At 38.6% G+C, this 27,797-nt stretch overlaps 3 protein-coding genes and 1 long non-coding RNA gene across 4 annotated transcripts in view; 1 reads left to right on the top strand and 3 right to left on the bottom strand.

Moving 5' to 3' along the window:
- Positions 1 to 27,797, top strand: part of LOC148731704 (uncharacterized) — a 75,071-nt gene that overhangs the window by 24,382 nt on the left and 22,892 nt on the right. The window lies entirely within an intron of this gene.
- LOC148731706 (FYVE, RhoGEF and PH domain-containing protein 4-like) overlaps positions 1 to 27,797 on the bottom strand; it is an 81,660-nt gene that overhangs the window by 37,567 nt on the left and 16,296 nt on the right. The window lies entirely within an intron of this gene.
- LOC148731709 (uncharacterized) lies at positions 1,566 to 16,505 on the bottom strand. The gene is made up of 9 exons (XM_088760778.1): positions 16,441 to 16,505; positions 16,071 to 16,130; positions 15,524 to 15,589; positions 15,203 to 15,256; positions 11,966 to 12,127; positions 11,382 to 11,459; positions 11,031 to 11,203; positions 2,916 to 5,779; positions 1,566 to 2,241 (listed from the first exon to the last, which is right to left on the bottom strand). Exons 1-8 carry the CDS (start codon positions 16,490 to 16,492, stop codon positions 2,927 to 2,929), a joined length of 3,498 nt encoding a protein of 1,165 aa, XP_088616904.1. The 5' UTR covers positions 16,493 to 16,505; the 3' UTR covers positions 1,566 to 2,241; positions 2,916 to 2,926.
- Positions 17,029 to 17,985, bottom strand: LOC148731708 (uncharacterized). Its single transcript, XR_016002040.1, has 2 exons — positions 17,583 to 17,985; positions 17,029 to 17,151 (listed from the first exon to the last, which is right to left on the bottom strand). It is a non-coding gene; the product is annotated as an uncharacterized LOC148731708 (long non-coding RNA).

Raw genomic sequence — 27,797 nt, 5'->3', positions numbered from 1 at the left:
GCATTCTCTCGTAAATTAAAATAAGAATATGGTTTGTATGAGGATAACTAACTTTTCTTGATACTTTTTCCAGTTCTCGCACCCGTTTCATAGTTGATTTTTAAAACTCGTACCGAGATTTTCTGTGTTCATCCACTGTTAATGGCGCGGTTGAAGAGTTGAAGATAACTGATTTCAAGACTAAGATGTTCCCGTTTGCTCATAAACAAAAAAAAACTTGGAAAACTTAAAGAGCCCCATGTGAAGTCCATTTAAAATTTGGCACTGTAATGCTTACCAATGATGAATTGTTCTTTGTGTACATTGTGTATGTGTACTGGTATGTGCTGTTATCTATGCATAAGACGTAGCTTCTGCCTGGGCTTGAATGAACGGATATTTGGAAGAAGTGTGATTGACATTTAGTAGAGTGACCTGTTCAGATCAAATACATCTAATTAATCATATTGTTTAGGTATATTATTACTTCTTTTAAAAACCTTACCCTTGCTCAATTTTTGGCATATTAATGTACAGTTTTTCATCATCTGTTGACAATTTGCCATTTCCTTCCGATCTATTATATTCATTTTGATATATTAGTTCTTCCTGCCCAGGAAAATATCTAGTGTTCTTTTTCTATCCCTCTGACTTGTAAGTATCAGATTTTAGTAACATCTTTAAAATGAATTAAAAGCAAGTTGTACTTTGCCGCCTGCTTGCTATCCTCATAAATGACATAATTAGCCATCTCTCCACAACTGGTACAGTAATCATGACTGTCCCCAAGGGAACTGGTAATGAAAGGTTTCCTTTATTGTTATGACCCTAAGGCGTGAACCAGTGTGACGCTGTAGGGAGACACTAGATACCAAGAACTCCGAGCTGTCCGAGGGTTGAAAAATTTCGATTAGTCTCAGCGAACAACTCCACGGAAAAATAATTAGTGAGTACCAGCCGCTGTTCGGGAAATGAGCCCACGCTCTTATTCAGATCCCAGTAACTGACAGAAATCGAACCTGCATGTGGATTTAAGGATCGAAGCTGACGGTAGGAGAGGATACTTTGCTGTTTGAAAGAGTGCCTTCAGTCTCTTTACAAGGGTGCCTGGCAAAATATGAATATTTTTTGCTTTTATAGATTTGATGACCTTTCAAGCTGGCCCTTTGTTAAGTCGAGCCAATTGCCCTTATCCCAGCGAATAACAGGTAACTCGTGGGTCTTACCCTCGTAATGTAATGTTCTGTTCGAAATAAATGTGCAAGAAAAGATTATGAAGACAAGGAAGGGGTGTGGTGGGGGAGGGATTTGACCACCGCTGAACAAAATTGCACCTCTCTTGATGGTAGTTTTGTTCTTTCCGAAACCCTTTTTACAAAATATTTCAATGCTAACCAGAAGGGTGATACCCGAGGGACAACGGCTGCATTTTCTCTAAAACTTTCCGGGTGTACAAAGTAAACTGCAGTAAATATATAGAAAGAAGTAAGAAGAATCGATATCAAGATCTTGGAAGTGTAAGTGTTGATGAAATGGACTACAACTGGATTATGTACGAAGTAAATACAAAGGAACCCCTTTGTTACCGCATTACATAATTTAATACAATGTCTGTTCTAAGTTTTTCCAATAGTACATTACCTCTAAAGTGGAAAGTGGTATCACGATTTAAAATGCTTTTAAAAATGGGTATGTACAACTTGTAGCAAGCCAAAAACTTCAAAGGTATCATATCTTTAGATTATCTGTAACACCAAAATTGAAACCTGGTAATTAGCTTATACTTAAAGCTGTTCGGAAAATCATAAAATTGTGTTTCGCGTCTGTGAAAATGACTTGATAATAAACCACATGATGTTGCACATTAATTTTTTTACAAAAAGTTGCTGAATAATCCCAACGGAGACCATGTAAAATTAGTTCAAAAGTTTTGTCTGCATAATATGTCTTCCGTATGGCCGTAACATTAGCTACTCAAAATCCACAGACAATCTGTTATCTGATTTTCATCAGTATAAATCCCCAAAACTGAATATAATGAAAGTCCAAAAAGAGTTTTGAACTGTAGATACAGTTGATCGCTTTGGTTGCAATTAAAGTCGCTTATTTAATCATTGCTTCGCAGCAGGTTGTTTAATACTTCCAGCGCTGCTTAAAGTTTAATTTGTGGTTTCCCTCTGTTAGTTCAATCTACCATTGGTCGATGCCACACACCAGGGATCTAGTCATGTCTCGTCTGCACACAAATCCCTCTGTAATGACCTAAAAGAAAAATAAAAGAACTACGAGATATAGAGGCATACTCAAATTTGAGGTATTTCTTGAGTTCCTGTAAGGGACTCGCAACATGGGGATGGGGACCCTAGATGAATGAAGCAACCTGCCTAGCCGTGGTCTAAAAATAGTCTTCATCTACATACAATCTTACAACTCCGGAATCCCGGGATGAGAAATTGTTGGCGTGCTTGCTCATGTAACATGAACGCAACCCCGGGCGGATCACCCCACCTTGAGACGTTTATATGGCAAATTGTCGGACGGACCAAGCAACCTGCCAAGGCAGGTTATCCCCCCATCATGTAAATGTAATTAACATAAAAAAAGGGACTATCTGGACAGGCGGGTCCCGCTTTCCTGGGGCCCCTAACCCCCATGTAAACAGGCCCCAACAAAATGAACCTGAGTCCCGGGCTTTATTGAACGCAGTGACTCATCAACTCAAAACACATGTTCTTGGTTTTTTTGCTCACTTTGCATTCTGCACCTTCTAGCTCGGCTGTTGGATCAAAGTGAAGTTTATAAAGATAAAACTGAATTTGACCTCAGAGTAACTGAAAAGATGTACAAGTCCTAATTCAGGAGTTGTCAATGTAAGGATAAAGTAATGATTGACATCTCACTTTGCCTTGATTCAACAAAATTAAAAGTGCACTCACGTTGAGAACATCTACATCTCGGTCAGTTCCAGTTTCACGTCATCTCCAATGAGGACAAAAGGCGCCCAGTAATACGCTTTTCTAAACATTGCAGTTTCTCTCATGCACTTAGTGGCTTGATTGACAGCTTCACTGGCACTCCTCCCTTCAGCCAGGGCTCCGTAAAAATATTTCATGAACATCAGAGTACCATGGTCGGCAATGTCCCACAGGGATACCAGAACGGATCGAGCACCGGCACCCAAGAACGCTCGTGCAATGCCAACCACACCTTCGGCCATGACCTCTCCGCAGGCGCTGTGACAACAGCTCAACACAACCAGCCTCGCTCGCAGCCCAGCTTGCAAAACGTCTTCCATTCTCAGTAAATAGTCTTCCTCTTGAGCTTGACGAGTTGTCCTCTTGATATTTGGTGCCAAGAGAATTTCTCCTGTTTCTTTTTTACCATGTGCTGCAATGTGAATTAGGGCAACTGAGGACATTCGGCTTAATACCTCGTACTTTGTCGCCTCCTCTCCAATAAGAGGAGCAATGCCGATGATTTCTCCAATCATCTTCACCTCTTTCCTTGCACCCGGAAGTTGACTGAGCAATTTTTTCTGATGAATAACTTGTTTGTAACACGGATCGCCCACGAGCAGGGCACCGGTTTTAACATGAAATTCTTTCGGGCAGTCAGTGATTGATTTTAAAATGGTTAAGGATGGAAGCACTCGAATCCTGAAAGATTCGCACAAATACCTTAAATTCGAATCCAGCAATGCAGCGTAAGGCACCAAGCAGAGTGGACCTTCAGGAACAAATACAATCTCATCCCCTTCCACCAAATCAGCGATAGGAGTAACTATGATATCATGGAGCTTCCTCAGAGCATTTGACATCGAGTTTCGCAAGGAGTCATCGTTTGCTCCTTTTCCATCTCGGCCCACTTCAGGTAAATTCATTTCCCATTCAACAGCAGCCCTTGCATTGACTTGTGAGAGAGTAGCCTTATTCAGAGAGGTGAGGTAGAATTCTAATTCATCCTGGTAAACAAAATTGTTCACATGCTTCATTCTCCATCCGATGACTTTCCCATTTCGAATTACCCACGAAACAATGTTAGGTCCGGTTATTGCTAGAAAAACTCCATCTGATAAAATGTTTTTTAGTGAAAGGCAATCATAGCGTTTTCCAGAGCTCAACCGAGCGTAGGCTTGTACAAAGTTATACTTTACATCCATCAAATCTACTAGAGCTTGTGCACGTCCCTCCTCGGCAGCAAGAAGAGCTTTGACATCCTCACCCTGTCTCAAAAGAACGCGCCAAATACCCTTGTATGCTGTTTGGTGAAAATTTCGGAATGAAATCTTCCATGCATCGTGAGTCAGAAGAGTAGCCCGAAGGTCATTAAAAACCTCCCCACTGGAAACAAAATAGTCCAGGGCCAACTGGAGACGTCCCTCATTTTCATAAATGCGAGCAAGATTACATTGAGTCACGGCCATTTCAAGCATTAGCCCTCCTTCTTTGGCAATTTCTAGAGCGCTTTTAGAGTACTCGATGGCTGTTTTGAACTGTCCTAGACGATGATAAGCAATGCCAAGATTTGCATAACTCCCTCCTTCTCCAGCCTTGTCTCCCACTTCTTTGGCAATTTCTAGGTGACCTTTATGGTACTCGATGGCTATTTTGAACTGTCCTAGACCATGATAAGCATTCCCAAGTTTTGCATAACTCCCTCCTTCTCCAGCCTTGTCTCCCACTTCTTTGGCAATTTCTAGCTCACGTTTATGGTACTCGATGGCTGTTTTGAACTGTCCTAGACCATGATAATCATTGCCAAGATTTCCATAACTCCCTCCTTCTCCAGCCTTGTCTCCCACTTCTTTGGCAATTTCTAGCTCACGTTTATGGTACTCGATGGCTGTTTTGAACTGTCCTAGACCATGATAAGCATTGCCAAGATTTCCATAACTCCTTCCTTCTCCAGCCTTGTCTCCCACTTCTTTGGCAATTTCTAGGTGACGTTTATGGTACTCGATGGCTGTTTTGAACTGTCCTAGACCACGATAAGCATTGCCAAGATTTCCATAACTCCTTCCTTCTCCAGCCTTGTCTCCCACTTCATTGGCAATTTCTAGGTCACGTTTATGGTACTCGATGGCTGTTTTGAACTGTCCTAGACCATGATAATCATTGCCAAGATTTCCATAACTCCCTCCTTCTCCAGCCTTGTCTCCCACTTCTTTGGCAATTTCTAAGTCACGTTTATGGTACTCGATGGCTGTTTTGAACTGTCCTAGACTATTATAAGCGTTGCCAAGATTTCCATAACTCATTCCTTCTCCAGCCTTGTCTCCCACTTCTTTGGCAATTTCTAGGTGACGTTTATGGTACTCGATGGCTGTTTTGAACTGTCCTAGACCATGATAAGCATTGCCAAGATTTGCATAACTCCCTCCTTCTCCAGCCTTGTCTCCCACTTCTTTGGCAACTTCTAGCTCACGTTTATGGTACTCGATGGCTGTTTTGAACTGTCCTAGACCATCATAAGCATTGCCAAGATTTCCATAACTCCTTCCTTCTCCAGCCTTGTCTCCCACTTCTTTGGCAATTTCTAGGTGACGTTTATGGTACTCGATGGCTGTTTTGAACTGTCCTAGACCATCATAAGCATTGCCAAGATTTCCATAACTCCCTCCTTCTCCAGCCTTGTCTCCCACTTCTTTGGCAATTTCTAGGTGACGTTTATGGTACTCGATGGCTGTTTTGAACTGTCCTAGACCATGATAAGCATTGCCAAGATTTCCATAACTTCTTCCTTCCCTGGCATTGTCTTTCACTTGTCTGGCCATACGTTCGACTGCCTTGTTTAAGTCTTCCTAAGGGTTTAGAAATGTGTCGCAAACGTTTATTATACTATTATTCGAACACTTAGTTTTAGATCCGAATGAAGGTCTTGCATTAAAGGCCAGAGACAACTAGTTTTCTTGCTAGACCTTTGTGATTGGTCTATGAGATACACTAGTACAAAGGTTTTATGAATTCCTCGTTCGATGTGGATTTTCGAATGACATTTCGTCTTTATGAAAGTCACTAAGCGCTAAAAAATGAGGTGATGGAGGGGCAGGCTTGTGTCCAAGCCATTGAAATATGCCAATTGATAATCATTAGAACGTAAGTATTTTCTACACGACTTCGGCCTAAAGGCTAATCACTTTTTGATGTTCTGGGTGGGAGTAATGTCATCTTGAACAGCTTGAAGATGAGTTTTGTCTATAGAAGCGACTAAGAAAAACGGAAATTATTTCAGTGTGGATGTCTGACGAAACAGAGAAATTATTTATCACTGAAATTGAATGTGACTTCGGAAAGATCGACAAGTGTTAGGTACTAGACAGCTTCTGAATTGTTCCTCTCTGTCCCCTCATTTTCCACTATGTGCACCAATACTCTTCCAGTATGGCGGCAAACAATCTTAGCTTATAATAGAATTATAATACGACTGAAAACTGGTTCTTAAGTGCGTGGTTCGCCTTTCATTCCAAATACTAGAAGTTTTTAAGTCACGTGAAAAATACACACTGACGATTTAAATCGATAGAAATAGTTGACGTATGAAATAATTTCTGACTAAAAATAACTGTTGCAGTTATTTAAACCATCATAATTTCATATTGAGTAGTAAAAGGTGCCTAAAAAGTTTTTCAGATCGACAAAAAGGACCAAAAAGTTTTTAAAACTTGATTTTTGTTTTCAAAATGGTGACAACTTTGCCGGCAAAAACAGAACCGACGAGATCGAATCTATCTTGCTCTAGGTGTGACTCAAATCTCCCCTACGACCTGAAAGCTTTATTACTTTGCGAAGACAATCCGAGAGTTATCGTAATCATCATCAAATAGTTAGTTGAACCTTGTTTATAAAACATATTAACTATTAACAGTAATGTGCGCTCGTCCGAGGCTCTCCTAAGGTGAGCAGACTCGGTTGCCAGCTTGCTTCTGTCACAGTAATTGAATTTATAGGAATGTGACATTTAGAACTAAAAAAGGATGAACGAGTTACCGAAACGTCATTCAAAATTATTATCGCTCATTTTTATTCTTAATGGTTTGTCCAAAGCCCTCGGTACACCCTGAATTGGCAGATAAAAATAATACAAGGTTCCTAGGGCATACTTAACCGCTAATATTTTGCACCTAATAGACGAGGGATTAATCGCCATCCAATACTGGCTATTACATGTCCGTGTGATCGTAACGACACAGCGATGTAATTTTTGGTTTACGTTAGCAGATCTGGATTAAAAGATGTGAACTCGAGATGCTCTTTTTTAACCTCTTTAAATTTTTTGGCCGCCTAACATAATTTCAAGAGAAAAATCGAGTTTCCAGATGGGATTTGAACCCACGACCCTCTGTGATCTAGTTGGATGCTCTAATCACTGAGCTACAAGAGACTCAATGGTGAGCAAGGGTCTATTAATGGGTATTGACTAGAACCGCATCACGTGGCTACACAGCCAAACATCAGCTAGCGCATAGAAGCTCACTAACAGCATCACGCTGTCACATTAAAGCATCAAATGCATTAAAGCATCACATGCAGCCAACCAGCCCTCAAAGTGAGCATGTAAAGATGAAATAAACAATTTTTAATATAGGAGGAAAATCGAGTTTCCAGGTGGGATTTGAACCCACGGGATTTGAATACCCAATACCCACGGGATGGGATTTAAATATCCAATTAGTGGGTATTGAAGTCAATACCCACAAATTGACCCTTGCTGACCATAGAGTCTCTTGTAGCTCAGTGGTTAGAGCATCCGACTAGATCACGGAGAGTCGTGGGTTTCAATCCCATCTGGAAACTAGATTTTTCTCTTATATCAAAAATTGTTTATCTCATCTTAACATAATTTCATTTAAAGAAACAGTTATGAAGGGATTCTCAAGTTTACCTTTTCTTGCTGTGGCTTTATCTCTCCGGATGCGATTGTCTCCCCAACACACTTGTTTAATAGATGACGCAATCTTTCGCTATTATCGCCTATCTTCGTATCGTTAAGTCAAATGAAACTGCTGAGAGGAAGGGTGGAAGGCTCAAGGTTTGTTTAATTCAGTGTTTTGGTGAATGCAATTTATAGACTGCAAGACGTCTTTATGTTGTAACTGCAAAGTGCATTTATGGCTGTTGAAAACTCGCTGAAACCACGTCGCAACAAAGATTTGAATGACCTTTAAGACAAAATTGTCAATGATAACTGTAGTTACTTTGCCGTTCACATAGTCATTTATTCCTTGTGCAATTCGTTTAAGTGTCCACTTTTCAGCTTTTCTTATTGTTCGCTTTGCCACTTTCTCAGCCTCTTAAATGTCATTTTATACTCATTAACATTAATTTGAACGAAGGATAAATTGTGTCGAGTCACTTCGAGAAAAATTTGCGCAAAGGAGCAGGGATTACTAACAAATGCTTTCCAAATATCACTTAGTATAAAACAATGTACGGATATCGTACCCTTTTGACCAAGAAAGGAGAATCGTTTTGCCCCAAACGCACTCATTGGAAAAGTCTGATCGCTAAGATCTGATTTAAGATAAATTGACAGTTTGTGACATGTAGAGAGGCAAGGAATTATTGTATAAATGCTTGAGTAGAAATGGAATGATTGATCTCTCAAGATGATAACTTGCCAAGGCAAGGAGAATTACATCTTTGCGAAAATTGACACAACAAGAACGTTTTTAATACGCTCAAAACGGCTGAAGAACTATATATAAGTATTTCTTGATGTTTTGACGGGATAAAAGAAAAGGGCATCTAAGAATTACAAGAGGTTTCAAAGTTTGTTTGTTATAAAAGGAAGTAAGGGGCCACCAGTTTGATGCAAATGGCATACATTTTAAGAATTATGGAACGAGCTCTGAGGGACAACGGGTGGATTAGGGCTTTAATCGTCACACAGACTAACAGATGGCGAAAAGATAGAACTGTGACAGCAATAGAGAAACAGCGAATGAGTGCTGATTAAGATGGAATTAGAACTGGTAGTTTCAGAGGGGAAGGACAACGGCTGGGATGATTTTTATTTTAATTGACATTCCTGAATCATAGTTAGAGATGGAGAAAAGCTGTGAAAACACAAGAACTACAGGGAGAATGGCAAGCAGATTAAAATTTTTTAACCTCCACAGGGGCCAGCATCAAAGCGTGTTCGCAATCCAAAGAGAACCTTTAATTTAGACGGAAAATGAAATGTGCATTACACGAGTGTGGAAAGAGTAAGACATTAAGATCCACCACTTGTCAGTGCTGGGTGACGAGGTTACATGTGACTAAGACATATTTGGCCAGGGAAGGCGCGATACTCTCCTCGCGGCCTGTTCGCCATTTGAGCGCTTTGTTTTGCATGTCTGCAAAAAACCTCAAAAACTTGGGCCTGTTTGTGAGATTGTTGACAAATTGGTATCTATTGTTTATGCCAGGACAATGGATAATGTATCGTTTTTCCTGTGCAAGGCGGGTGTGCAAGATGTCGATAGCTGAGGAAAAACGTGAAACGGCGCAAGATAAAGCTCGGGTATTCCTTTTAGCTGGATAATCTGTTATCCTTGAGGCCCTGGCGATGAGGAGATCGCGATTAGTCTCTTAGGCATTATAGCAGTAGATATACAGTCAATAAATACCTCCAACTCGTAGTCAGAGCTTAGCGACAGGTGGTGTTTCTGGTTGAGAGGGTTAACATATTTTGCTGAAGGAAAAGGCAATCTTCAAATTACCGCCATACATCGTCAAGATACTATCAGTAGTTCTACCGTACATGCAGAAAGCCATGAGGATGTTTATAGCAGAGGACCATGACCATACGAAAGCTAATAAAAGAACCGTCGGGGTATCGGTATTAACACTGAGCTTTATTGGAGCAAGGAAGGGTAAGAGCGAGGAGAGCAAGTGGATTTACGAGCCAAAGCCTAGGCGAGTCTTAGCGGTGGAATATCCGGATGGAAGAAGAGGCTGTTGTTTGGGCCTTTGACATCTAAAGTAGTTTCCTACCAGGGCTAACAACATAAGAGCTTATCCCTTATTGCAAAGCTGTCAAAGAGGTCTTTGGACCCAAATCTAAACTATCGGTCAGAATGGAAAGGTTGGTGTTACGTTCGATGCACTTCAAGGCATGATTCTTGTAGGACCGAAATGAGTAGGTCATTGCAATTGGCTCAAATTGGCTCTTTAACTTTTAAACACCAAGTCTTCCACGTGTCGACAATACTACCGTGTGACATGAGTTCAGCTACTCCCTATATGTCCCCTAAAATTGAACGAGCGGGGAATCTGCCATTGCAAGAGAAATTTTAGCCTTCAATCAATGAAAAGTGAGGCTTGTAAACAATATCAGTACTCAAAAGAAATGAGTGCACGCTAAGCCCAGCCATACTTATGGCAACCAGACCTAACCTCTGACACAGACGTCGATACCGCATGCCTCTTCACGTGCTAGCCCTGTAAAGCTGTCTTGTGACAGGAGGATTTCAACAAAGAAGCCAGAATCTGAATGAGGTGACGAAGACCACGATGAAAGCGATCAGGAAATACAGACAGACCATAATTCAATAGATTAGTAAGTTGACCAGCAACAACGAAGTGCAGAGTTACAAAAAGAACATCTGCAGAGTCGAGATTGGCAACATTGGAAAAAAGTGCTTAATTCACCAGAGCAAGAGAGAACGAGCAAAGCGTTCAAGTCATGACCCTGCGTAACCAAAATTTTCCTTCAATTGAAATTGCACTTTTATAGAGTTTGTATATCGATTACCCTTTGAAACAGCTGGACTTAGACATTTTAGTTTTAACTGATTTTGTTAATTATTCAGCACCATAGTTTTAGCCTCAAAACGAGGGCAGATGTATTGACCATAAATGATGGATAGTATGCTCGTCGCCTCTTTCCGAGACCTAACGAGTGAAGAAGGAAAATAGAGTAACATAGAAAAGGTGGTTTCGCTTCAAGTGACCGTTTAATACAGGTGGAGGACAATGCAAAAAAGGCCCTTGGGACTCATTCAAAGGTGACCACGACCGCTTAGTAAAAGTGAAATTAAAGTAATCAAGGGGAAACAAATTCAGTACTTTGACAACTGTGAACCTAATACAGGGTGATCGCTTAATACAGGTCTGACTGTTGTTTGAAGCACTTTTTACATCTTTTATACGAATGAATCTCTCAAAGGATATAGCTAGTCCTTTCTGACACCAGATCTTTGCTTCATCATACAACTTAAGCTGTACACAAGCCTCAGCTCCTATAAAAATAATGTTTGGTGGGAAATAGTTAAGTGCCTTTATTGAGAAGAAAAAGGTTGGCATTTTCAATACAAAAAAGATGTTTTCAAGTGTGTGACCACGTAGATATGAGCCGAGACATTTTATGTCAACCTAGCCAGAGCCTTTCTACTGAATGGCGGCTAAAGCAAAACTTACCTTTCTTAAGGGCCTTGGTGAAAGCTGGCTCCAATTGAACGGCAACCGAGGCATCATCCAGGCTGTTTTCAAAGTTTCCTAAGAGAGGGATATCATACAATAGTAAAAAGAGTATCCGATTCGCCTTTAAACTGGCCTGTTTACTACTATTTCGAGTTTTTTTTCGCGGCTGAGTGATAAGAAAACCAGCTCGATCATTTCACCTACGATAATGAGATAAGAAGGGGGACTGGAGAGGAGGAAGAGGAGAATACACACGGGAATTGACGGTGTTAATGGGATTGGCTTATTTTTTACCCCCTTATTTTTAACAATAGGACCTACAAATTGAGCTTTCCTAACCTCCAAACGTTGAACAAGAGTCGTGAGTGATATAAGGCTCTCTTCGGGGCTTTAGTCCAACAAAAGTTGCAAGATACGGATTCTTTGTCTTAAGTAGTCATTATATTACTGGATATTCTTGAACTTGTTTGGAGTCATTGATAAATGTTCAGAAAAATTAGCCTAAAATGGGACCGCATAACCCTTTTCGAAGATGAACCTTTAAAGTAAACAACAAATATTTTAACATTCAAATTCCATACCTAAATGGAAATGTGCTGCTGCCCTGTTACTGTAGAGTTTGGCTGTCAGCCGATTATCTTTGCAGTTAAGTTGAAGTCCCTCGGTGTAGAGTTGTATTGCACCATGATAATTTTCCTGCATGTATTCTTTGTTACCTTGCTGAAGACAGTCCTTTCCTATCACTAAAAACGCAGGGAAACGGAAACGTTACTCGATATGACCACTAACTTGCAACACCTAGGATACCCAGTAAAGTAATGCTCATGTCCAAAACTATACAAGTCCATTTACTGAGTGCTCATTCCTCACATTTTTCCAAATGAAACATGGGTTTTACGATTTTGAGAACATTTTGAGCAAGTGGATCAAGAAAATGTGATCCACAATGACAACAACGATAAAACAGCCTCAACAAGAAAACCATAGACTTAACAACAGCTTATGGCAAGAAAGTAAATAACTGGTTTAAATAGTGGGGAAACACAAACAACAAAGGCGCGATAGGTTAGATTTATTTGACATTTGATTGGCAAATCCGTGACGACATCTTGAAAACAATCGTTAAATAAACTCAAACAAAGCAAGAGAGGTTTTGGAATTATATTTTCCATTAATGTACGTTGCCGTTCACAGCATTCCATAATTTGAACTATAACATAACCAAAGTAAAGCGCGCGTTCTGATTGGCCAATTTCGTGTCTACCATTTGCCCATGGATATTCGTTGCTGACATGAAGAAATGCAATGACTGTTTTCCGCACGCTTGTTTTTTCTGGACACGTTTGTTACATAAATAGGAACTTTTTTGCTTCAATGTATCGTTGTCGTGCTATAAAACAAATGCTCAACACCATAGCGTACGCTACTCAGCTGTGTATGCCATAAGAAGGTTTACTAAGCACTCAAGAAACCAGAGTCTCTCTCGGCTATCGCCCCGCGCGACCCTTACGCTTCTGTGGTACCTAAACACCTCCCACGTGCATCCATTACTCAAAATTAAACGCTGTGGTGTTAACCATTCACTAATTTTCAAGATGAACGGTTCACTTTTTCAATTTACAATTTTTAAAGGTTACCTATTTGTTTCTTTAGGGTACAGAAACCACCTTTTTTCCCGTACGACGGTAGTAATAAGAGTTCCTCCCAAAAATATTAACATTTCACTTCGTTTTATTTGACAAAATTGAAAGTTTTGTACCAAATCAGTTCGAACTCTTGATCCATTTTTTGCAACGTTCCCACGTTTTCTCACAGCGATGACTTACTGATAAGAAAGATTATCACATTGACAAGTTTGTTAAAGACCATAGTTACGGATATTCGTGGCCGTAAAATTACAAGGTGGTAACAAGATTGAAATAATTTCAGCCTTGCATGACAGACGCTTTAGTATGTAACATCTACACTAGTATCAGATTGCCTCCCGTCTTCAACGTCTTCGTCAAAGAATGTTTGATCTACCGGCATAAATGATTGAATTGTCCTCTTTCAAGTCCACAGTGAAGCTCAGTTTTACCCTAGAACTTTCTTAAAACTTAAATGTGTCCGAAAATGCCAAGAAAAACAGACGCCTCCGCTAACTTACGGAATGTGGTGTTGTAAACAATTTCACCATGTGGAATGGATGAGAATTTGAAACGACAGCAGGGATAAAAACCAGTCTGTCGTCGTTAACTATGCAAGGGTAGCTTATTGTATTGATTTCCTGATCAAACACGGTGCTTACTGTAAAAGTGTGCTTGGAATTCTTGCGTTAACCACAGGGTACCTAATTAGACTATGTCGTGACGTAACTGCCGATGTTGCGATTTTCACAAAGTTCAGCCTGGTTTTTTCTTGCGAAAATAGAAAGCCCTAAACTAATTTTTACATCCTCGAGAACAACACTGTTTTCACTTATCATGAGCTTAACCTGAACCGATTCTGAGTTACATTGCATGTAGAAAATGATAATTGAAAATTTGCTACGAAATGCGATATTTGGATTTTTAAATATTGGTAATTTTCAAAAGTGTTCCGTGAGCTCCAGATTAAATAAAATGGTCCCGTTTTTGACTAAAACCATGCCTGTATCCTTCCTATACAAATTTATAAAATTAATATGAGCCTGCTTTCTTTAGCACTTTTCATAAAAAAAGCTCATTTGCCTCTACTCGGGGCACTGATTTCCGCCATTTTACGGCTACCGACGCTCGTTTCAGTTTTCGTGAGTTTTCTAGGATAAAGATGCAAGTCTGAAAACAAAACCTTACCACGTTTCTATGTTCACTACAAAGTATCTCTGGGAAAAATTTTAAGGTTTTCAATTTTTCGACCATGTGCCACATTTTTCGATTTCCACTCGGTCAATTCACAAAGTCGCTCGTAAATGGCCACTAGTGGGCAAAATGTTAAAACAGCTACTAGTGGCCAAAAGGACAAAGCGGTACCTTATGGCTAAAATGGCGAAAGAGCCACTTGTGGTCAAAATTGCAAAACGGCCGCTTGTCGGCAAGATTCGTAAACGGCCACTTTTGGCCAAAATGGCAAAACAGCCGCCAGTGGTCAAAATCATCCAAAACGGCGACTAGCGGCTAAAATCTCAAAACGGCCACTAATGACCAAAATCTTGAAAACATCCACTAGTGACGAAAATGGCAAGACGGTAACTAGTGACCAAAGCTGCAAAACGGCCACTAGTGACCAAAATTGCAAAACAGCCACCAATTGCCAAAATTGCAAAACAGCCATTAGAGGCCAAGAACGGAAAACGGCCACTAGTGGCCAAAATCCCAAAACGGCAAGAAGTGGCTAAGATGGCGCAACGACCACTAGTGCCCGAAATGGGAAAACGGCCAATAGTGACCAAGATTCCAAAACGGCCACTAGTGGCCAAAATGGCAAAACTGCCCCTGGTGGCCAAATTTCGGAAACGATCACTAGTGGCTAAAATATCGAAATGGTTACTAGCGGCCAAACTTTCAAAACAGCCACTAGTGGCCAAAATGACTGAACAGCCACTAATGGGAAAAATTGCCAAAAGGTCAATAATGGCCAAAATCCCTAAAGGGCGACTATGATAGCCAAAATCAGAAAACGGCAACTAGCGGTTAAAACGTTTTGTGATATTTTGTTACCCTTGGCTCGCGCTTACATTGCTTTGGCTTTGGTTTAACAACACTTAAATGAAAAGCGCTTTTAAGGCAGCGGTTTAACTGTAATTGTTAATTGAATGTCTGATTTAACGTTTAGTTCAACGCATTGGTTGTCTCACTTACCAACTAAGGGGTCTTCGTCTGGATCCACATCTTGATCACCTGAATTGTCGCTCTCTGAAATCATAGCAACGACATATAAGATATAATTTGCGCCTGATACAAGTCAACTTATTTTCGACTTAGGGACCCTGAATGAATGTGCAATTCATGGAATATACAGTTTGATTTCCATGCACGTTGTTAACCCCACTTATTGGACTAACAAGGCATCAATTTGATTGAATCGATATAACTGACCCTGTTTGTGGACAGGTTAAACTCTTCCTCATCGAGTTTGTATCAATGGCACATGTTAAAAGCTGATCACGATCATTTTCTCACCTGACGAATTGTTGACGGCAAAGTCCTCGTTTCCTTCAGCAGCGTCAACTTGTGCCTCTTTGAGAACTAAAATGAAAGGGGTGATGATAACAGCATAAACAATTATGATTTTTAACAGTCCTTTGTATATTACTCTTTTATCTCCTGCCTTTTACCCTTCTGTTGAGAAGAATCTGCCCTAAGTAGCTAATTCAGTTTCCGAGAGTCAATCGTTTAACTTAACTCGGTTAAACATCGATCTTGCAGAGTCCCAATCAACATTTTAGCACAGTAAACGATGTTCAGAATATAATTGCTTGCATCACCAATTCTCGTCGCCGATCTTTTAAGCCGCTCCCTGTTAGTTTGGTTCCTAAATGTTTTTTAATTTTGTATTTTTTATGGATCTCGCCTTAGTCTTGGTGCAAAAAATCTTGGTGATAAGCGCCACCAATCTTTTGCAGAAGAAATGTCTTTGTATACCAGGCCGATATTTCTTTTCTATACCAGGCTTACCCTCTCTCAGTTAAGACTTCAATAATTTCACCGAGTTTTCTGACTTATTTACCTTCCACAGACGTATTGCTTGAATCCAGGTTTTTGTCACCGGAAGTAGCCTTACTTTTGTCTGTTAAAGAAATGACAAAGAAAATACTTTTACTGTCTGTTTTTTGTTTTTGTTTTTGTTTTTTTGCCGCATATTGTGTGTTCTGTAATTCCCTCTTGAGCTGATTCTCTTTATCGTGATATATTAATTTTCTTTTGATCACAGGCGCGATTCTCGGACCAAACCAATGATCGCTCAGTTGAAGACTGGTGTATTCGACGGTCGCGATACAGAGACTATTCGTTATGCTCATCATAGCTGACAAATGACGGTTGGAGTTGTAACATTTTAATTATGGTTCAAATCTGACAAAGTCTAATTTTCTCCTCACCTGAGAAACTGCTGTCGACGTCAGCAACAGCCAGGTTTCTATCATCTGCCATATTGGTCTCTTCGTCAACTGAATATAAACTAAAGGTTAATTAAAACAGCCGCGATCTGGGGTGATTTTCATTTTTCACCCCCTAATATATTCCAGGATTTTCCCCATAAAGTCACAATAGTTAAGTATAAAATAGCTTAAAATACTGAAAAAAATCAAATTGCACGGTGATGGTGCAACGTTTGAGCTGTGAAGAAAATTTACCCATTATTTTAATTTATTATTTTTTCAGTTTCACTCGAAAGTTTAACTTCTCTCGCAACATTTCTAAATAACCCTTGCCATTCTCAGGTCGTTTTGTACAAATTTGGTTGATTTATGTACTTCTTTTGACGATTCACGGCCCATAGTCGCTTAACCAAATAAACTCACGACACATTGTGAGAAAAATCTTCAAATTTGTTGGATATAACAGGGCCTTAAAACCTTGGTTTGAAGGTTGGAAAGGTCTACGGAAAAATTGTAGGATAGGAACATTCCAAATTGTTTTGCCTTGTTTTAAACAGTAGCTGTGCCAAGTCTCACTTAGTTGTGGAGCTTTTTAGATAATTTCCCGCAGATTTAGGCTTACACACATTAGTAGTTTAGATTATCTCTTACTTGTACCTTTTGGTTTGCTTCCATCATCATTTACGGATTCCTTCTTGGGTGTAAAATAATCTTGAAATAGTAAGAAAGGCAAATTGAATTAGAACAATGAACTGAAAATATTAAATTGTGCGGTGATGATACAATGTTTGGGCTGTGAAGAAAAAATTATTTTCTATCCCTAAGACGGACTCACTGATACTCACTCGATCCGTGTTCAATCTGTCGAAAGTCCAAATTGTCTTGCAACAGTTTTTCCGAGTAACCTTACTGTTTTTAGGTCCTTCTCTACTAGAGTCGTTGAACTTATAGCTCGCGATAGAAAGTGTGAGAAAGAGCATAAAATTGTTTGATATAACAAGGCCTCAGAAGCTTGGCTCGTAGTTGGGAAACAAATTGAATTAATTCCATTTTAAGCTTTCTTGTCTTGGTTTAAACAGAAACTTTGCCGAGCGTCACTTTATTGTGGCTCACACTCATTAGTTTTCAATGACTTTTTGTACCTTTTGGTTTGCTTCCATCGTCATTTGATTCCTTCTTGGAGGCAAAATGATCTAAAACAGCAAATAACACAAATTCACTTTGAGCAAAGAACACTGTCAGTGTTGAGTTTGTCACTGTTGAGTTTGTCAGTGTATTCGTTTCCATAGCGCTCGTTGTACTCAGTGGTTACAAACTTAGAATACAATCATCTTCTTGGGCGTTTTTTGCTCCAACCTGATGAGAGTCCATCATCCAGATCCAGTTTTTCTTGGATTGCTGTAACTTTATCCTTCAACGCACCTAAAAAGATAGAATTGGGTTGTGCTTTAGAAATCAATTGAAATTGATGAAAGATAATAAATTGCTAAAAGACAACCACCGGACTTCGCATAAACCTTTGCATCTAATGTGCCAGATCAAGAATAATTGGGGATGTTTTATGCCTAAGGTTTTCCTATTGTTTATGTTAATTACTGTCTTAGAGGTAAAAGAGTATGGAAATAAATTTGGCCCATTTAACTCCACCAGGCTCAATCTTTTAAAGACTTTGATTTCACCTCACTTCCTCGCCTACCTACTGACGGAATATACTTCATATCCGGTTTATTCTCAATAGAAGTAGCTTTACTGTTTGTCGGTCAATAAAATTACAACGAAATGACTTTCATTCTTTTCTGAGTTGTCAACTGGTCAAAGAGGCAATTCATGGACTAAACTTGGGATAGTGCGATTTATAAGTGCTCTCTCAGATACCAAAAATATTTCAGTTGCTCATCATAGTTGACAAACTTCCGTGTCCAGTTGTCTTAAATGGGGCCCTTGATAATTCTTTAAAAAATCTGAAGAAGCTTTATATTTTTTCTCACCTGGTGAACTGTTGTCAGCAAAGTCCAGGCTTCCTTCAGCTGCTACAGGGGAGGCCTGGTGACCAACTAAAATACCTATACATATAAAAAAAAATAACACTCTTACTCATGAGAAACTCGTGACTTTTGTTTTCTTCATCACCTAATATATTCAAGGTCTTTCCTCTTGAAATGAAAATATCTAATACCGAAATCAGTTTGGAAAGTAAAAAAAATTAAAACCTATGGCTATTGTGCAGACCTACGTCAAGGGGAAAAGTACCTGATACCGTAATCACTTAGGGAAGTGAAAGAATTAACACTCATGGTTATTGTGCAGATTTAGGCTGTCAAATTAATTTCTTCTTATGTTTATTTCTATCCTAAATATTGACGCACAGAAAGTTATTCACTCCGTTTTAAATCTTCGAAAAGTTCACTCGCTTTGCAGTGTGTTTCCCATTGTTTAATTGACGCCTAAGCTTACACACATTCTGAGTTTGCACTAATTACTTGTACCTATTGATTTGTCATCATCGACATCTGACTCCTTCTTCAATCCAAATTGACCTTGAAATGGTAAAGAAGAATACTACACTTTAAGCAAGCAAAACTTTGAGCCGTAATGATTCAGTTGTCTGTGTTTGATTAATTTCCAAAGGTCTTAGAGAAGAGCGATGTATTTGCTGTTTTATTGCTCTAACCTGATAAAAGCTCCTCATTTAAATCCACCTTCTCTTGGTTTGCTGAGTCCTTCCCTTTCAAAGTATCTAAAATGAATAAAAAATCAAACACATTGAGTTGTGCTTTGGAAATCTCCTTTCAACGATGATAATAAATTTCAAGACAGAAACCTGCCTACTCTGCAAAGTTCTCAAGCATTAGATCCCTGTATTAGATGCAGCTTCCCGTTAATTCATTTCAAACCAAAGTTTAAATAATAAACCAGATTCATAATTACAATATAATTCTTTACTGTTTACAGCTTATCTATGTACCTGTGGGGCTGCCGATCTCTAAGTCTTCTTTTTTTCCAGATACCGATGAAACTTGAGTTTTCTCCGACTCTAAAAAAAGATGGGCTTGAATGATTGTCATCAACATTATCATATTTTTGTGATTATTCATGTTTTCATTATCAATAGATTCTGTTTACCGTTCCCCTTATCGTTTGGGTCATGCAACAATTAATTCTACGAAGTCCTTAAGAGATACTTTCCTTCTATGAATATGTTGTTTTATTAATGATCCAAGTCGGTCCTACTTACCTGTAACTGACGAAGAAGCTGTAAAATCCACTCCTTTATCACTTACGGTACCTTCACTTTTAGCTGTTCCTGAAATTTCGATGAAAAGATGCACCTTATCTAAGTTGATTTTAAATATGGAGCTTCTTAAACAAATTCGCGTAGATTTAGGCTTACACGCATAAGTAGTTTTAGAATTATCTCTAGCTTGTACCTTTTAGTTTGCCTCCATCATGATATGATTCCTTCTTGGATGTAAAATAATCTAGAAATAATCAAGGACACGAAATCAATTAGAACAAAGAACTGAAAGTATTGAATTCTTTGGTGAAGATGCAATGTTTGGGCTGTGAAGAAAGACTGACCCACTGATACTCACTAAATCCGTTTTGATCATGACTTCCTAAATCCGTTTTTCAATCCGTGGAAAGTCCAAATTTGTCACGTAACATTTGTTCCAAGTAACCCTTTCTGTTCTTTTAGGTTCATTTGTACAAAGTTTGGAAGGGGTAAGCGATGTGCTCCTTTTGTTTCAAGTTATTAAGGCCTAGAGTCGCTGAAATTATTACTCACGATAGAAAGGGTGAGAAAAAACACAAAATTTTTTAATATAACAGGACCTCAAAAGCTTCGCTCGTAGTTGGGAAACAGATTGAGTTCTTTCCATTTTAAGTTATTTTGCTTTGGTTTAGAACAGAAACTTCGCAGAGCGTCACTTGTGTGTGTATTATGTCGTGTAGATTTAGGCTCACAATGATTACTTTATCAATGATTTCTTGTACCTTTTGGTTCGCTTTCATCATCATCTGATTCTTTCTTGGATGCAAAATGATCTTAAAACAGCAAATAACACAAATTCACTTTGAGCAAGGAACACTGACAGTGTTGAGTTTGTCAGTGTGGGTTTGTTTATATAGCGCTCGTTGTACTCAGTGGCTATAAATTTAGAATACAATCATCTTTTTGCGGTTTTTTTTTTCTCTCTCACCAGAGGAAGGTCCATCATCCAAATCCAGTTTTTCTTGGATTGCTGTAACTTTATCCTGCAACGTACCTAAAAGATAGAATTGGGTTGTGCTTTGGAAATTACCCGAAATTGATGAAGGATAATAAATTGCTAAAAGATAACCACCCGAATTTGCATAAAACTTTGCACCTAATTTGCTAGATCAAGAATAATTGGGATTTTTTTAACCCAGGTTTTCGTAATGTTGCTTTTAACTGCTCTCCTAGTGAAAAAAGAGAATAGAAATGAATCCGGCCGACTAAACTCCACGAGGCTCAATATTTTTAAGACTCTGATTGCACCTCACTTCCTTGCTTACCTGCTGAGGGAGCATCCTTCATTTTCAGTTTTTTCTCAACAGAAGTAGCTTCACTTTTGTCTGTAATAAAAATAACAACGAAATAATTTTCACTCTTTTCTGAGTTATCTACTCGTCAAAGAGGCAGTTCATGGACTAAGCTTGTAATAGCGTGATTGATAATTGGTGACTTAGATTGTCGAGATACCAAGAATATTGCTTTGCTCCTTGCAGTTGACAAACTTCCAGGTCTAGTTGTCTTATCATTGATAATTCTACAAAAAATCTAAATAAGCTTTCTATTTCCTTTTCTCACCTGATGAACTGTTTTCAGCAAATTCCAGGCTTCCCTCAGCTGCTGCTGCAGGGAAAGCTTGGTGACCAACTAAAATACCAACAAATATCAATTAGTACATTGCACGCAGCACCCTTGAGCAAGATGAAGCGAATCCTGTGGCTACCCGAGCGGTCCAAGATGGGCCCAGCTTGCCCGCCCGGGATTTTTCGCATCGATCCCGCGCATGAAAAAATTGAATTAGAACTACGTTCGTAATTCTTGTACAGTGTTGGCGATGGAAACGCAAAAAGCTGCAGAAGAAAGTCTAAACAAAGAAAACAGAAACGACTCTCGTAAGTTTGTTATATTGCAAACACAGTTGGCTTTCTTTCCCGACTGTCAAAGTAAACAGGTCACTCGTAATTCTTAATTAGGCGAAATTTTTTTGCAATAGAATAAATCCTCTATTAACCAAGCTTGTTCGGTGAAGGTGGCTGGATAATAGCATCGTTTTTCTTTTTCACAATTTTATGGACCTCGACTTTGTCATGGTCCATAAAAATGCGAAAAAAGAACTTGGTCACTATCCAGCCGTCTTGACCTCACGCATATATGATAATAACACTCCTACTCGAGAGAAACTCACGACTTTTGTTTTCTTCATCTCCTAATATATTCAAGGGTTTTTCCCTTAATGTAAAAATATCTAGGACCGAGATCAGTTTGAAAAGTGAAAAGTTTAAAACGCATGGTTACTATGTAGATTAAGGTTGTAAAATAGTTTTTTCCTTATCTCTGTCTTAAATATTGACCGACAGAAAGTTACTCAATCGATTTTCAATCTTTGAAAGCTCACTTGCCTTGTAACTTGTTTCCCAGTGTTTAATTGACGCCTAGGCTCACGTATATTCTAAGTGTGCACTATTTACTTGTACCTGTTGATTTGCCGTTACCGTCATCTGTCCCCTTGAATTCAAATTGTCCTTGAAATGGCAAAGAAGAATATTTCACCTTAAGCAAAGGAAACTTAGAGCCGTAATGATTCAGTTGTTTGCGTTTATTTTTATTTGCGTGTATTTTCAAAGGTCTTTTTGTAGTCACAAACTTCAGAAGTGAAATTCATTTGGTGTTTCATTTCTCTCACCTGATGAAAGCTCATCATCCAAATCCGCCTTCTCTTGATTTGCTGAGTCTTTCCCTTCCAAGGTATCTAAAAATAATAAGGAATCAGACATATTAGGCTGTTCTTTAGAAGGTTCCTTTGAACAATGAAGGATAACGAATTTCTAGAAAGTAACCGCCTACTCCGCATACACCAAGAAAAATAATTGCACCTTTTTCCGCCCCTGTTATCTCAGTATTGTTGCTTTTTATTGTTCTCAAGCGTTTCAGTACTTTATTATGTGCGGCTGTCTGTTAATTCATTTTAAACCAAAATTTAATTGATAAATCAGATTGATGATTGCAATATACCTCTACACTGCTTGAAGTTTAACTCAGTACCTGTAGAGCTTCCGATCTTTAAATCCTCTATTTTTCCAGGTGTCGACGAAATTTGAGTCTTATCCGGCTCTAAAATTAAAAAAAAAAAAAAAAAAAAGGGCTTTGAATAGTCGCCATCACCATTTCATCGTCATCAACAATATCATATTCTTGTTACTATTTATGTTTTCATTATCAATAGATTCTGTTTACTGTTCCCATAACAGAGAGATAAAAGAGTATGGAAATAAATCCGGTCAATTAAACTCCACCAGGCTCGATATTTTAAAGACTTTGATTTCACCTCACTTCCTCGCTTACCTGCTAAGGGAGCATCGTTCATGTTCAGCTTTTTCTCAACAGAAGCGGCTTCACTTTTTTATGTCAATTAATTTACAAAGAAATGATTTTCAATCTTTTTTGAGTTATCAACTGATCAAAGGGAAATTCATGGCCAAAATATGTGATAGCGCGACTGATAAGTGGTTTCTTAGATTGTTCAGGCCAAGAATATTTGCTTTGCTCATGATAGTTGACAAACTTCCGCTTCCAGTTGTCTTATCATTGATAATACAAAAAATCTCAAGAAGCTTTATGTCTTTTTCTTACCTGGTGAACTGTTCTCTGCAAAGTCCAGGTTTCCTCCAGCTGCTACAGGGGAGGCCTGGTGACCAACTAAAATACCAATACATATAAATAATAATAATACTCTAACTTGTGAGAAACTAACGACTTTTGTTTTCTTCATCTCATAATATATTCAAGGTTTTTCCCCTTGATGTAAAAATATCTAAGACCGAAACTAGTTTAAAAAGTTAAAAAAATTACATCGCATGATTACTGTGCAGATTAAGGTTGTAAAATAATTTCCTCTTTATTTCTATCTTAAATATTGACCCACAAAAAGTTTTTCAGTCCGTGTCAAATCTTTCGAAGCTCACTTGCTTTCCCAGTGTTTAATTGACGCTTAGGCTCACACATACTCTGAGTTTGTACTAATTACTTGTGCCTGTTGATTTGCCGTCACCGTCATCTGACTCCTTTAATCCAAATTGACCTTGAAATGGTAAAGTAGAATATTTTACTTTAAGCAAAGTAAACTTTGAACAGTAATGAATCAGTTGTTTGCGTTTAATTTATTTCCTTTAGGTCTTTTTTGTAGTCACAAACTTGAAAAGTGCAATTCATTTGTTGTTTCATTTCTCTCACCTGATGAAAGCTCATCATCCAAATCCACCTTTCCTTGGTTTACTGAGTCTTTCCCTTTAAAAGCATCTAAAATAAATTAAGAATCAAACATATTGCGCTGTTCTTGCGAAAGTTCCTTTAAACGATGAAGGATAGTGAATTTCTAGAAGGTAACCCCCTACTCTGCATACATCAAGAAAAATAACTGCACTTTTTTTCAGACGTTATCTCAGTATTGTTGCTTTTTATTGTTCTGAAGTATTTCATTACTGTATAATATGTGGCTGCCAGTTAATTCATTGTGAACCAAAATTTAATTTATAAACCAGATTTTTTATTTTAATATTTCTATACTGTTGAAAGTTTAACTCTGCACCTGTGGAACTTTCGATCTCCAAATCCCCCAGTTTTCCTGATGCCGGTGAAACTTGAGTTTTCTCCGAGTCTAAAATTAAAAGAAAAGGGTATGAATGATAGTCCTCGTCGTTTTTATTGCTACAACATCATCATATTTCTGTTACTACTTGTGTTTTCATCATCATTAGATTCTGTTTACCCCTCCCATAACCGTCTGGGTCATGTGACATGACATAATTGTATGTAATCCGCTTTATAAAAGATACTTTCCTACACGAAGATGTTTTATTGTAATCCAAGTCAGGCCTACTTGCCTGCAATTGACGAAGAAGCTTTCAAATCCACTCCTTTATCACTGGAGGAAGCTTCACTTAATATATCTTCCCCTGAAATTTCGTGGAAAAGATGTATCGTAACTAAGTTAAATTAAATGTGTTGTTGGTTAAATTTAGTTTAACGCTTCTGAATGGTCGATTGTCTTTTTAAGTTTAGCTCGGTGTAGCATAAATTTAGTTCAGTATGACTGGTCTAGTTTGTAACAACAAATGAAATAAAAAAGCCAGCTTATGATCAAGAACGCATATCAGACATTGAACTTGTCACACCCAACCAAATGGTATTCTATCACAGGTGGCAAAGTTACAGCGAGAGACAAGCGAGGGGTGTAGTGCGTAATTAGACCTACAGGATCATACAAATTCTAGAAGGATGAGTTGATTAACAACACGGATACTTTCTGTCCATCGTGAGGAAATATCTCAGGAAACATCTAAATCTGGTTGTCTTTTGCCACGTACTCTTTACATGTAGCTACAATTTAAATCGATGACAAATTTGGTGAGCCACTTTAATTAGAGAGGACAATACGGATCTAATGGAGTTACTTTGGCTTCAAATGTAACAAGGGCTAGACAAAGTAAATTACAAGACATTAACAGAACTGTCGTACGAGGTTACAAGGAAACCAAAGCTATTCTCAGGATTCGAAAAAAAAAATTTTAACGAAAACTGTGACGTCACTCTTCAAAGTTCCATTCTATGAGCTGGTGAATTTTGCAAACCTAATATTTGTTAACTCCAATCTCTTTATTTGTTTCGTTCCATCATTTTTTCTAGACGAAATGATGTCGAACTGTAGCTCTCCAGCGGGCGTTAGCATGAATTTTGGAACTCGGCCGATCGGGTGAAACTTCAACTTTAGTTACGGTTCAAAACTTTCATGAAGATGAGTAAACAGATTTAAAAATAAATGATAAAGTGAGAGCTTCCGTAAACCAAAAAAAAAAAAACAAGGTATTCAGCAGGGTGTCAAGACAGATTTGTCCCACGTGTTTTAAATGTGATATACATCGCACGCCGTTTTATCAAGAGAAAAAAACTAAACAAAAACAATACTAGGATACCTTTCTGCGTTCGACTTTAATGGCCGCTTTTAAAATATGCAAGCTCCATTGATCGTCAAAGAAGCTAGTACCCTGAACTACAGATAGTATCTACCACGGCGTTTTTTTTGGTTTTTCTTTTTAAGTTTTGAATGTCGTGTCTCTCACTTAAAAAGATTTGCAAAGATGTCGACACTGTGGCAATCGACCCGTGGAGCGCAAATCTATCCTGGCACAAACTGGCTCCAAATGTCAATGAATAGCCGCACACGTCTGACTCTAAAATCTGAGCAAAACAAGCGGTTCGCTCCTCAATATATAAAAACTGTCATTTTCTTTCAGTTGTTAGTGGCAACGCCGTCATAGGGAGTCATCTTTATTTTCGTTAAAGATTAAATTAATTTGTCCATCTTCCCACTATGTGCATGCTATAATTTGTTGAAAAACTTTTTCTTTTACCTGTGGAACTCTCGCTCTCCAGACCTAGTTCTTCTTTCAATTGCGAAACTTTATCTTCAGTCATAACTAAGAATAAAAACAGAACCAAACCGATTTCCTTCGTGTCATAAACATTTGTTTGAAAAACGATTCTGAATGCAAAGGTAAAACAGGTAAACATATTACAGTCTAAAACATTGTAGAGAAAAATTGGAATGTATCCTATACTTTTAATAATTTTTTAATCTACCAGGAAAATAAGAAAGATAACAAAACACCGTACACGTTATTGGACCGACTGCGGTTGAATATGAAATAGAAATAAACGTTATAAGTTTTCTAGCTTCAGAATGATGAATCTCCGAGTTTCAACAGTTTCCCACAGTAGCGCTCTTACTTGGGATCGTCTTGATCCCCAGGGCGAGTAGAATAAAGAAAAAAACTAAAATCAGTCCACTAAGTTTGCAGGGATAGTCGTCATTTTGTTGATTTGCGTTCAAATAGATTTAACGTACATTTGTGTAAGATGACGCTTAAAACGGTGCACCACAACTGAATTCTTACCTCAATCTCAAAGATAAATTCTTGAAAAAATGTTTCCGCGATCAAACTTTCTCGAGCTCTTGACTCTAGATGAAAATGTGATTGTCTCCAAAATGAACATGTAACATGTACAGTGTGTTCTTGTACAGACAGGAAGTCGTAGGGAGGATGTAGGTAATTTTAAGAAAAAAAAAAAACTGGAAACGAAAACCAGAACTTCACGTTTCATTTTCGTATGTCATATTTTTATTACGGTGCTGGGTAATTTTTAGCATTATTATCTAAAACTTGACGGAATCGAAAACTGTCGCGAACGACATCATGAGCGCTGCTGCTCTCAAATCATAAATGAAACCATCATCCAATTATACAGAATGATTTAATGAAAAAACTGATTGGCAGAGAATGTTTATCTTTGCTTTCAAGACGTGAAAGCACAATTATCCGGAAAGAACTTCAACTCACGCGTAGAGCAACGCTCGATCAACACGAGAGAGATGCGCAGTAGCAGTGTGGTGAATTTTACAGAAGACATTGTCATCAGAAGACACTGTTAAATTCGACTCCTCTGCTCAATTTGCTAGAGCTACCTGTTACCTACTAAATTTCCCTTCTTACCCCCCCTGTCATCAGAACTCATATTCTCCACAATGTTCTGTATACATTTCATATCACTGACAAGGAGAATTTATGTATCGATCAAGAGCTTCTTTAGTTGGCAATCAATTTCTTAATTCTCGCTTTCAACTTTCTTCTGTAATCGCATGTCACCACTAAATATAAAAACAGATTATAAAGCCCTTGGCCTACTATTTTTGATAGGCATGGTTCGAAAAGAAAATTTATTATTTACGCTGCCCCTCCCACAGAGAAATAAAAAAGTGGGATGCCAACACCAGCTTCTTCCGAGCAACAAGAAAGTACTGAGCCTCGAAAGAATTCGAAAAGCACCAACGATATAACTAAAGGGAACAGCAGATCAAATTTGTTCACATTCCCTTGCGAGAACGATGAACACGTGACTAAAATTTGCTTTGCCCCCAGCATAAGCGGGCTTCGTAGCTCAGTTGATATTAGCGTCCAACTAGTGCCTAGAAGGACTAGAGTACCACACCTTATGCCCCGGGCATCGAATGCCCCCTTGCATCATAAGACGGCTGCATGTTGACAAG

Source organism: Stylophora pistillata, chromosome 5 (genome assembly GCF_964205215.1).
Source record: "Stylophora pistillata chromosome 5, jaStyPist1.2, whole genome shotgun sequence".
Lineage (NCBI taxonomy): Eukaryota > Metazoa > Cnidaria > Anthozoa > Scleractinia > Pocilloporidae > Stylophora > Stylophora pistillata.
The sequence above is the reverse complement of the archived record's forward strand: the minus strand, read 5'-3'. Positions and strand labels throughout refer to the sequence as shown.

What these genes read in the sequence shown, in the direction of transcription:
- LOC148731709 (XM_088760778.1), bottom strand. Translation starts at nt 16,492, where the DNA reads ATGGCAGATGATAGAAACCTGGCTGTTGCTGACGTCGACAGCAGTTTC. An exon ending in CGTCGACAGCAGTTTCTCAG is followed by an intron (nt 16,131 to 16,440) that starts GTGAGGAGAAAA and finishes TTTCTTTAACAG; the next exon opens with ACAAAAGTAAGGCTACTTCC. An exon ending in AGACGAAGACCCCTTAGTTG is followed by an intron (nt 12,128 to 15,202) that starts GTAAGTGAGACA and finishes CTGCGTTTTTAG; the next exon opens with TGATAGGAAAGGACTGTCTT.